The 12,584-nt window shown below is 45.4% G+C and overlaps 1 protein-coding gene across 1 annotated transcript in view; it reads right to left on the bottom strand.

The window, feature by feature from the left end:
* ITGA9 (integrin subunit alpha 9) overlaps positions 1 to 12,584 on the bottom strand; it is a 508,591-nt gene that overhangs the window by 463,660 nt on the left and 32,347 nt on the right. The window contains 2 exon segments of the mRNA XM_066585284.1: positions 5,616 to 5,675; positions 5,678 to 5,742. Coding sequence (XP_066441381.1) covers positions 5,616 to 5,675; positions 5,678 to 5,742 — 125 coding nt within the window.

The raw sequence follows: 12,584 nt of genomic DNA, 5'->3' as shown, positions 1-12,584 counted from the left end.
GTTGTCCAGATCCCAGTGTAAGAAGGGGTTGTCCAGATACCCAGTGTAAGAAGGGGTTGTCCAGATACCCAGTGTAAGAAGGGGTTGTCCAGATACCCAGTGTAAGAAGGGGTTGTCCAGATACCCAGTGTAAGAAGGGGTTGTCCAGATACCCAGTGTAAGAAGGGGTTGTCCAGATACTCAGTGTAAGAAGGGGTTGTCCAGATACTCAATGTAAGAAGGGGTTGTCCAGATACTCAATGTAAGAAGGGGTTGTCCAGATACTCAATGTAAGAAGGGGTTGTCCAGATACTCAATGTAAGAAGGGGTTGTCCAGATACTCAATGTAAGAAGGGGTTGTCCAGATACCCAGTGTAAGAAGGGTTGTCCAGATACCCAGTGTAAGAAGGGGTTGTCCAGATACCCAGTGTAAGAAGGGGTTGTCCAGATACCCAGTGTAAGAAGGGGTTGTCCAGATACCCAGTGTAAGAAGGGGTTGTCCAGATACCCAGTGTAAGAAGGGGTTGTCCAGATACCCAGTGTAAGAAGGGGTTGTCCAGATACCCAGTGTAAGAAGGGGTTGTCCAGATACCCAGTGTAAGAAGGGGTTGTCCAGATACCCAGTGTAAGAAGGGGTTGTCCAGATACCCAGTGTAAGAAGGGGTTGTCCAGATACCCAGTGTAAGAAGGGGTTGTCCAGATACCCAGTGTAAGAAGGGGTTGTCCAGATACTCAGTGTAAGAAGGGGTTGTCCAGATACTCAGTGTAAGAAGGGGTTGTCCAGATACTCAATGTAAGAAGGGGTTGTCCAGATACTCAGTGTGAAAAGGGGTTGTCCAGATACTCAGTGTGAAAAGGGGTTGTCCAGATACTCAGTGTGAAAAGGGGTTGTCCAGATACTCAGTGTGAAAAGGGGTTGTCCAGATACTCAGTGTGAAAAGGGGTTGTCCAGATACTCAGTGTGAAAAGGGGTTGTCCAGATACTCAGTGTGAAAAGGGGTTGTCCAGATACTCAGTGTGAGAAGAGGTTGTCCAGATACTCAGTGTGAGAAGGGGTTGTCCAGATACTCAGTGTGAGAAGGGGTTGTCCAGATACTCAGTGTGAGAAGGGGTTGTCCAGATACTCAGTGTGAGAAGGGGTTGTCCAGATCCTCAGTGTGAGAAGGGGTTGTCCAGATCCTCAGTGTGAGAAGGGGTTGTCCAGATCCTCAGTGTAAGAAGGGGTTGTCCAGATCCTCAGTGTAAGAAGGGGTTGTCCAGATCCTCAGTGTAAGAAGGGGTTGTCCAGATCCTCAGTGTAAGAAGGGGTTGTCCAGATCCTCAGTGTAAGAAGGGGTTGTCCAGATCCTCAGTGTAAGAAGGGGTTGTCCAGATCCTCAGTGTAAGAAGGGGTTGTCCAGATCCTCAGTGTAAGAAGGGGTTGTCCAGATCCTCAGTGTAAGAAGGGGTTGTCCAGATCCTCAGTGTAAGAAGGGGTTGTCCAGATCCTCAGTGTAAGAAGGGGTTGTCCAGATCCTCAGTGTAAGAAGGGGTTGTCCAGATCCTCAGTGTAAGAAGGGGTTGTCCAGATCCTCAGTGTAAGAAGGGGTTGTCCAGATCCTCAGTGTAAGAAGGGGTTGTCCAGATCCTCAGTGTAAGAAGGGGTTGTCCAGATCCTCAGTGTAAGAAGGGGTTGTCCAGATCCTCAGTGTAAGAAGGGGTTGTCCAGATCCTCAGTGTAAGAAGGGGTTGTCCAGATCCTCAGTGTAAGAAGGGGTTGTCCAGATCCTCAGTGTAAGAAGGGGTTGTCCAGATACCCAGTGTAAGAAGGGGTTGTCCAGATACCCAGTGTAAAAAGGGGTTGTCCAGATACCCAGTGTAAGAAGGGGTTGTCCAGATACCCAGTGTAAGAAGGGGTTGTCCAGATACTCAGTGTAAGAAGGGGTTGTCCAGATACTCAGTGTAAGAAGGGGTTGTCCAGATACTCAGTGTAAGAAGGGGTTGTCCAGATACTCAATGTAAGAAGGGGTTGTCCAGATACTCAATGTAAGAAGGGGTTGTCCAGATACTCAATGTAAGAAGGGGTTGTCCAGATACTCAATGTAAGAAGGGGTTGTCCAGATACTCAATGTAAGAAGGGGTTGTCCAGATACTCAATGTAAGAAGGGGTTGTCCAGATACTCAATGTAAGAAGGGGTTGTCCAGATACTCAGTGTAAGAAGGGGTTGTCCAGATACTCAATGTAAGAAGGGGTTGTCCAGATACTCAATGTAAGAAGGGGTTGTCCAGATACTCAATGTAAGAAGGGGTTGTCCAGATACTCAGTGTAAGAAGGGGTTGTCCAGATACTCAGTGTAAGAAGGGGTTGTCCAGATACCCAGTGTAAGAAGGGGTTGTCCAGATACCCAGTGTAAGAAGGGGTTGTCCAGATACCCAGTGTAAGAAGGGGTTGTCCAGATACTCAATGTAAGAAGGGGTTGTCCAGATACTCAATGTAAGAAGGGGTTGTCCAGATACTCAGTGTAAGAAGGGGTTGTCCAGATACTCAGTGTAAGAAGGGGTTGTCCAGATACTCAGTGTAAGAAGGGGTTGTCCAGATACTCAGTGTAAGAAGGGGTTGTCCAGATACTCAGTGTAAGAAGGGGTTGTCCAGATACTCAATATAAGAAGGGGTTGTCCAGATACTCAATATAAGAAGGGGTTGTCCAGATACTCAGTGTAAGAAGGGGTTGTCCAGATACTCAGTGTAAGAAGGGGTTGTCCAGATACTCAGTGTAAGAAGGGGTTGTCCAGATACTCAGTGTAAGAAGGGGTTGTCCAGATACTCAGTGTAAGAAGGGGTTGTCCAGATACTCAATGTAAGAAGGGGTTGTCCAGATACTCAGTGTAAGAAGGGGTTGTCCAGATACTCAATGTAAGAAGGGGTTGTCCAGATACTCAATGTAAGAAGGGGTTGTCCAGATACTCAATGTAAGAAGGGGTTGTCCAGATACTCAATGTAAGAAGGGGTTGTCCAGATACTCAGTGTAAGAAGGGGTTGTCCAGATACTCAGTGTAAGAAGGGGTTGTCCAGATACCCAGTGTAAGAAGGGGTTGTCCAGATACCCAGTGTAAGAAGGGGTTGTCCAGATACCCAGTGTAAGAAGGGGTTGTCCAGATACTCAATGTAAGAAGGGGTTGTCCAGATACTCAATGTAAGAAGGGGTTGTCCAGATACTCAATGTAAGAAGGGGTTGTCCAGATACTCAATGTAAGAAGGGGTTGTCCAGATACTCAATGTAAGAAGGGGTTGTCCAGATACTCAATGTAAGAAGGGGTTGTCCAGATACTCAATGTAAGAAGGGGTTGTCCAGATACTCAGTGTAAGAAGGGGTTGTCCAGATACTCAGTGTAAGAAGGGGTTGTCCAGATCCTCAGTGTAAGAAGGGGTTGTCCAGATACCCAGTGTAAGAAGGGGTTGTCCAGATACCCAGTGTAAAAAGGGGTTGTCCAGATACCCAGTGTAAGAAGGGGTTGTCCAGATACCCAGTGTAAGAAGGGGTTGTCCAGATACTCAGTGTAAGAAGGGGTTGTCCAGATACTCAGTGTAAGAAGGGGTTGTCCAGATACTCAATGTAAGAAGGGGTTGTCCAGATACTCAATGTAAGAAGGGGTTGTCCAGATACTCAATGTAAGAAGGGGTTGTCCAGATACTCAATGTAAGAAGGGGTTGTCCAGATACTCAATGTAAGAAGGGGTTGTCCAGATACTCAATGTAAGAAGGGGTTGTCCAGATACTCAATGTAAGAAGGGGTTGTCCAGATACTCAGTGTAAGAAGGGGTTGTCCAGATACTCAATGTAAGAAGGGGTTGTCCAGATACTCAATGTAAGAAGGGGTTGTCCAGATACTCAATGTAAGAAGGGGTTGTCCAGATACTCAGTGTAAGAAGGGGTTGTCCAGATACTCAGTGTAAGAAGGGGTTGTCCAGATACCCAGTGTAAGAAGGGGTTGTCCAGATACCCAGTGTAAGAAGGGGTTGTCCAGATACCCAGTGTAAGAAGGGGTTGTCCAGATACTCAATGTAAGAAGGGGTTGTCCAGATACTCAATGTAAGAAGGGGTTGTCCAGATACTCAGTGTAAGAAGGGGTTGTCCAGATACTCAGTGTAAGAAGGGGTTGTCCAGATACTCAGTGTAAGAAGGGGTTGTCCAGATACTCAGTGTAAGAAGGGGTTGTCCAGATACTCAGTGTAAGAAGGGGTTGTCCAGATACTCAATATAAGAAGGGGTTGTCCAGATACTCAATATAAGAAGGGGTTGTCCAGATACTCAGTGTAAGAAGGGGTTGTCCAGATACTCAGTGTAAGAAGGGGTTGTCCAGATACTCAGTGTAAGAAGGGGTTGTCCAGATACTCAGTGTAAGAAGGGGTTGTCCAGATACTCAGTGTAAGAAGGGGTTGTCCAGATACTCAATGTAAGAAGGGGTTGTCCAGATACTCAGTGTAAGAAGGGGTTGTCCAGATACTCAATGTAAGAAGGGGTTGTCCAGATACTCAATGTAAGAAGGGGTTGTCCAGATACTCAATGTAAGAAGGGGTTGTCCAGATACTCAATGTAAGAAGGGGTTGTCCAGATACTCAGTGTAAGAAGGGGTTGTCCAGATACTCAGTGTAAGAAGGGGTTGTCCAGATACCCAGTGTAAGAAGGGGTTGTCCAGATACCCAGTGTAAGAAGGGGTTGTCCAGATACCCAGTGTAAGAAGGGGTTGTCCAGATACTCAATGTAAGAAGGGGTTGTCCAGATACTCAATGTAAGAAGGGGTTGTCCAGATACTCAGTGTAAGAAGGGGTTGTCCAGATACTCAGTGTAAGAAGGGGTTGTCCAGATACTCAGTGTAAGAAGGGGTTGTCCAGATACTCAGTGTAAGAAGGGGTTGTCCAGATACTCAGTGTAAGAAGGGGTTGTCCAGATACTCAATATAAGAAGGGGTTGTCCAGATACTCAATATAAGAAGGGGTTGTCCAGATACTCAGTGTAAGAAGGGGTTGTCCAGATACTCAGTGTAAGAAGGGGTTGTCCAGATACCCAGTGTAAGAAGGGGTTGTCCAGATACTCAGTGTAAGAAGGGGTTGTCCAGATACTCAGTGTAAGAAGGGGTTGTCCAGATACTCAGTGTAAGAAGGGGTTGTCCAGATACTCAGTGTAAGAAGGGGTTGTCCAGATACTCAGTGTAAGAAGGGGTTGTCCAGATACTCAGTGTAAGAAGGGGTTGTCCAGATACTCAGTGTAAGAAGGGGTTGTCCAGATACTCAGTGTAAGAAGGGGTTGTCCAGATACCCAATGTAAGAAGGGGTTGTCCAGATACTCAATATAAGAAGGGGTTGTCCAGATACTCAATATAAGAAGGGGTTGTCCAGATACTCAATATAAGAAGGGGTTGTCCAGATACTCAATATAAGAAGGGGTTGTCCAGATACTCAATGTAAGAAGGGGTTGTCCAGATACTCAGTGTGAAAAGGGGTTGTCCAGATACTCAGTGTGAAAAGGGGTTGTCCAGATACTCAGTGTGAAAAGGGGTTGTCCAGATACTCAGTGTGAAAAGGGGTTGTCCAGATAGCACATCTCATTTTGGCAATCACTCCCACAATGTGGACATCCATCATCTCATATTCCTCACCTCTCCCCAGATCCAGCTCTGTACACTTCTTCTCAGGATTGCTGTGAACTCGACATTTATAACTGCGCCAGGAGCTTTTAGGAATGAACTAAATTTAGACTCGGCCTTTGGGGCTCCGACAAGTATCCTAAAAACAGAAAGCCAAAAAAGTAATTATACACATTTGGGTTACAAAAAGTTAATTTCCTCATGCTCTATCGCTGAAGGTTTGTACTTGTGAAATCTCTAACATTAACTTAAAAACCTCTGAAGTCTTGTGTGAAGCATGGAAATGACCGGATGGGGAAGGTGGCAGATGAGCGATGGGAAACTTTGGCATGAGTATCTGCCGCTCTAAGGTCGAATGCCCATGGACGGATAATCGCCGCAGCTATAGCCGCCCATAGACATGCTATGTTAACAGATTCTCCCCTGCCCACAAGTGGAAATCAACTGTGATTTTCAATACTCAGGGGACAGAATCGCAGCATGTTCTATGCGTTGCGGAAAATCGCTCGGACGGCTTCCTTTGCAGTCAATGGAAGCCGTACGTTCCACGATACTCTATGGAAGTATGGCGGGAAATCGCGTCATTGCCCAGCGCTGGCATGTCATGCTCGCCAGGAGAGACTCTCGCCGCGGATTCAGAGAGGTGAGTATGGTGTCTCTGGGGGGCACTGGGTCTGATTTCGCAGGCGGAATTTAAACCAGCAATGGTCATGAGGCCTAGATGCCAACTTCTCACCACCTGCGATCACATTACAATTCTTTGAGTCAGCTGTGTTGTTGAAGGAACGGCGGGTGTAATGTGTCAAGTGGGAAGATCCCTGCTGACCGCATACATTTAGACATCTAAGTGAAAATGGTTGATGTGTAAAGGGAACCTGTCACCACCTATGAGCACCATCCACTAAATTACAGTTCTCATAGGGCATGTCCCAATTAGTCTGGGATGCACTTCTCATACTTGCCCGCCTCCCCATTCCCGCACGGTCACCGATGGAAGTCAGCATGTGTACGGCGCAGCAGACTCCTCTCTGCTGTGCACACTCCTATTTGTTTTCTATGGGAATGCAAGCATACAGCCTGCAGAGAGGAGTTTGCTGCACTGTCCATGCCCCAACTTCCACAGGTGACAGCGCAGGAACAGGAAACCAGGTAAGTATAAAAAGTTCATCCTCGCACTCTTTGGGACCTGCCGTACGAGCACCAGAATTTCTTTTTAATTGTATCATTTTTATTGAAATTATATTTTTGAATACAATTACCGTAATTTTGACACATTTATACATCGAACATATGATTAGCGCACACACACAATGCCATCAGAACTAGATTTAAAGAGCTTGTTACACCCCTCTGAGGGCAGTGAAGGGCACACTGGTTACTCGCCTTGTATCAGTAGCAGCAGGACCCTTAACCGTTTATTGACCGGCCTATGTTGTGCCTTTTTAGGACCAAGTGATTTGCAGCGTCACATTGCAGCAGCCATAACTTATGGACATGTTATATTTTTAATGGCACCACACTGGGGTACTTATAGTGCTGTGTAACTTTCATTACATTTTTTGGAGGGGGGGGGGGGGGGAGGAAAAAATGTGTAGAAATTCCAGCATTATTTTAGCATTTTATTTTTACAGCATTAACCATTCAGTAAAGATAACATGAGAACTTTTTTTTACTACTTTTGCATAATAAAAACATGTTTTTAAAGAAAAACAATTACTCACCGCAGTCTAAGGCTGGATTCAGACGAACGTATATCGGCTCGGTTTTCACGCCGAGCCAATATACGTCGTCTCTCTCTGCAGGGGGGGGGGGGGGGGGGGGGAGTCTGGAAGAGCCAGGAGCAGTGCTCTGAGCTCCCGCCCCCTCTCTGCCTCCTCTCCGCCCCTCTGCACTATTTGCAATGAGTAGAGGCGGGACGGGGGTGGGGCTAATTCTCGGAACTTGCAAATAGTGCATAGGGGCGGAAAGGGGGTGGAGAGGAGGCAGAGAGGGGGCGGGAGCTCAGTTCCTGCTCCTGGCTCTTCCATCCTTCCCCCCCCCCCCTGCAGATGAGCACACTGTCAATCGGCTCGGCGTGAAAACAGAGCCGATATACGGTCGTCTGAATCCACCCTAAGACTCAGAACACGGTCATCTTCCTGGCAGCAGAGTTTTATGAGGTTTTGTTTTTTGCAGAAAAAGTTATAGTCTTTAAACCCTTAATGACGCGGCCCCCTTTTTTTCCCCCATTTTCGTTTTTTTTTCCTCCCCCCTTTAAAAAAAATCGTAACTCCTTTATTTATCCATCGCCGTCGTGTATGGGGGCTTGTTTTTTGCGGGAAGAGTTGTATTTTTCAATGGTGCCATTTACTATATACTGAAAAACTTGTAAAAAACTCTAAGTGGAGTAAAATGAAAAAAAAAAAACTAACTACATTCCGCCATCTTTCAGTGCGTCTTGTTTCTACGGCGCACAAACTGCAACAAAAACCACATGATAACTTGTATAGTATTTTTTTTTACTGTACTAATCTTTTTTTTCAAAGCCATTTAATTTTTTTCAATTATTTTCTGCCGCCATCTTCAGCGCACAATAACTTTTTTATTTTTCCGTCAACGAAGTTCAACAACAGCTCATTTCTTGCGTGGTGTCCTGTAGTTTCCGTTAGTACCAATTCTGAATACATACTACTTTTTGATTGCTTTTTATTGCATTTTTTTTGGAAGACAGGGTAACTGAAAAAGTGCATTTCTGGCACTCTTTTTTTTTCAAGGATGACGTTCACCGTGCGGTGTAAACAATGTGCTACTTTGATAGATCGGACTTTTACTGACGCGACGATACCAAATAGGTATTTTTATTTCATTATTTAGATTTTTTAATTATAGATATGGCAAGGGGGTGATTTAGACTATTACTTTTTTTTTTTTTTTTTTTTTTAGAATTAAAAAAACTTTATTGATCTTTTTTTTACTTTAATTTAAAGTCCCCCTGGGGGACTACAACATTCGATGCTTTGATCGCTCCTGCAGTATGACGTAATGCTACAGCATTACGTCAAACTGCAAATTCACAGGCAGCCTATCAAGCCACCCCACATGGATGGCTTGATAGGCAGTCTGCTAAGGCAGCACTGGGGCCTTGACACCTACACAGCTGCCTGCGATCTCACCACGGGGGCCGTACGGGACCCCTGAACATTGTTCCGGGGATTTAAATGCCGCTGTCAGAATTGACAGTGGCATTTAAAGGGTTAATAGCCATGATAGGCTGATAGCAGCTATTGCCCGCGGGTATCAGCTGTAATAAACAGCTGACGCCCGCGCTGTATGAAGAGAGGTCGCCCCGCGACCTCTCTTCATACATACCCCAATGCTCCAGGACGTAAATGTACGTCTTAGAGCGGGAAGGGGTTAATAGTACCAGTTTGGGGTACATGTGACTTTTAATTTCATTTTTTGGGAGGCAAACAAAAGAAAAACAACAATTCTGAAACTTACTTTTTAAAACTATTTTTACAACTTCACGATGAAGATAAATAGTAAATATTGTTATGGTCTGTGTCATTATAATGTGTTAATCTTCATTATATGCTGCGTTTCTAAATTCTGGGTGGTGTGGGTGGGGGGGTTCTATTGAAAACAAATTTGGCTTCCGATATCAACCCTACCCAGCTGTACACCTCTTACCGCGACCCCTCTGCACCTTTCCTCCAAAACATCACCGTCTATCTGTCCGCTATCTCCCTTTTCCTCAGGCTACACCTCTCAAAAACTGACCTCCTTGTCTTTCTGCCCACAACCAGCCGACCTCCCCCCAACATCTCCATATCATTTTCTGGCACCATCATAACCCCCAGACGGCACGCCCGCTGCCTTGGGGTCACACTGGACTCTGACATCTCCTTTACCCCCACATCTAATCACTGGCCCGAACATGCCACATGCACCTCAGAGATATTGCTGAAATCTGTTCCTCACCACGGACACGCTAAAGACACTCGTTGTCGCCCTCATCCACTCCCAACTCGACTACTGCATCTCGCTGCTCATCGGCCTCCCCGTAGCAGACTTGCTCCAATCCATATTAAATGTGGCACCCTCACCCACAGAGCTCTCCATGGCGCCGTGCCACTGTACATCGCCTCCCTCCTGTCCATACATCACCCAGCGTTAAAGGGATGACTAGGCATCCAGCATGCCCACAGATGAAGTATAAAGTGGCCAGAGTGACAGTCCTAAGAGGCACCCGTTGACCGAGTAATATGTGCCGTAACATCGCCTGAGGATATGATGTTCCTGGCACGGTAACCCTGTACTATCGCAAAGCAGTGCCAGTGCAAGGAGCCCATCTCGGAAACTCAAGGATCCACTTGAGTTGTCGTCAGCTCCAGCAGAGGGCCAGGGCACCTGAAGAGAGCCACTAGGGAGGGGTAAATCTGCGAATTACGACCAAGCCCACTTGTGACCGGCTCGTTCCATGGGACTAGACTTCATCCACGCAGGCTAGGATGCCACATGCAGTGAGGTGACATGCAACAATAACAACTTTCTTTTAATGTCAAAGAAACGTCCACCCGATAGCGCCTCCCGCTAAAAAGAGAGACGAGTAGACTGGCGAGCTGGACGTGACGTCAGCACCAGCAGCAATGGAGGTGAAACTCCAAAGAGCTGGGGCCTCTAGCAGGCGATCTAGTTGACCATCAGGGTCCACTGGAGTCCAGACTGTAAACACCCGGCTAGGCAGCAAGCTCCGTCTGTGACTTCAGCCGGCTCTCGCAATGTTATCGCAGAGATCCCGCTGGTTGCTATGGCAACAGGACGCCAGATACCAGCGTCCTGTATTGCCAGATCCTGTGATCGCTGTACAAGCGATAAAGCATTGCAGGAGAGAAGTCCTGCAATGCCTTATTGTAGCAATCATTGGTGGTATGGTGTAAGTCCCTCAGAGGGACACAAATGGTGTAAAAAATAAATAATGTACAAAAATTAAAAATGTTAAAAAAAAAGTGAAAAACACCCTCTTTTATGCTTTTCTCATATTGCATAAAAAATTAAATAAAAAACCAAAGAAACGCATATTTGGTATCGTCATGGCCATTAAGACCCATACAATAAATTGAACACGCTTTTTATCCTGCACGGCAAAAAGCATTAAAAAACGTATGTACCCCAAAATGATACCAATAAAAACTACAGCTCGTCTCGCAAAAAATAAGCCCTCACAGAGCTCCGCCCATGGGAAAATAAAAAAGTTATGGGACTTTGAATGCAGAGATTTTGAAAAAAACTTTTCCAAAAAAAGGGTTTTTATTACAGAAAAGTGGAAGAACCTAAAAAAAAAAATATATAAGAATTTTGGTATCGTTGTAACCGTCCCGACCCGCAGAAAAAAATGTAGTGTATCATTTAGGCTGCATAATAAACGCTTAAAAAAAAAATCTATGGCAGAATTGATGCATTTTCTCTCCCTGCGATCATAAAAGATTAATAAAAGTTTTACAATATAGTCTATGTACCCAAAAATGGTACCAATAAAAACTACAGTTCGCCACGCAAAAAACAAGCCCTCATACGGCCGCATCGACGGAAAAATAAATAAGTTATGGCTGTTGAAAAATGGAGATGAAAATCTACCAAAAACTGTTTGGTTCTCAACGCCAAAATAGGCCGTGACCTTAAGGGGTTAAATACATTCCATGATTTCATTATTAAAATAATTGGATCTGGTCCATTTTTTCTTCCTTTCATCCCTCTCTTACATATTGTTATAGGGGGGGGGGGGGGGCACAACCTGTCATTTTAGAAGACGATCTACCCCACCCCATTTATTTCTCTCCACCCCTTCAATTGTTATAAGTATATCCGAGCATCTGCAATTGCCAACCTTCCAGACTGTTTATCCCTCTGAAGGGTCTCCAATTTAATTCTAGGGATGTCCATGCTAAATATTGTATGGAGTCTAAAAAATATTGAGATGGAATTCAAACTGGAGAATGTTGAAGTATATAAAGAAGCTGCGGCATCAGAACCATATTAGTTAGAGTTCCCTGCCAATTATCAACAATGGGAGACGATTCCAGACCTCAGCCTTCTCCTCAAGCCTTTGTACCAATGGAAGCAGATTGGCAGAAGCCTAGTTGTGAGGCTTAGAAGATACCACAACTCCCCAACACCTCAATTCCTTGACTATCTGTACTTGTGTACGTCCCAATAAACAGTCTACCAGCAAGGGAACTAAAGGAAGAGTTACAGTTTCCCCCGGTTAATAGTGAGACCCAACATCTTACCAAATACATAAAGCCGGACCTAATAGGACTCATTGATCTACTCACATCCCCTGTAGGCAACAACAGATCATCTGCATACAATACGATACTTCAATCCAACTATATCGGACGATTGTCTTATCAAGCCAGCCAGGGACTCGATAGCCAAGGCAAAGAGAAGAGGGGACACCCCAGCCTTGTTCCCCTCTCTAGCACTATCCAACCACTCTTGCCACCGGCATTGTACAGAACAATCTAACCCATGCCCCAAATGTCTCAGAGACCCAACCTATGGAAAGCGGCCCGCAAATAATGACACAACACCGTCAAAAGCTTTGGGAGCGCCGAGTGAAAAGACGGCCCTGTTCCACAAACTCCATGATCCACCTAAACATTCAGTATAACCTTCTTAAGTTAGTAGCAGTTGATTTGTTTGTCATGAAGCCGGACTGATCGTCACGTATTAAGTGAGTCAGTGAGTCAGTACTACGAGTAATCTCTTCACAAGTACCTTCGCCAAGATTCGCAAGCTCACTTCAGACCGTGGAAACCATTCACTTAAATGGTTTTAGCTTTAGAAAAACTGAGTGAAAGGTTTGCGCCGGCGGTCACGGGCATATGGATCCTTGGAACATTTTATTGCCCTTGGAGTGTAAAACAAAGCACACGATGAATATAGGAAACGTTCCCAAAAATGGGAAGTCTGAAGACAAGGAGGACCAATCTGAAGACT

Source organism: Eleutherodactylus coqui, chromosome 12, assembly GCF_035609145.1.
Source record: "Eleutherodactylus coqui strain aEleCoq1 chromosome 12, aEleCoq1.hap1, whole genome shotgun sequence".
Lineage (NCBI taxonomy): Eukaryota > Metazoa > Chordata > Amphibia > Anura > Eleutherodactylidae > Eleutherodactylus > Eleutherodactylus coqui.
This window is presented reverse-complemented; position numbering and strand designations above follow the sequence as displayed.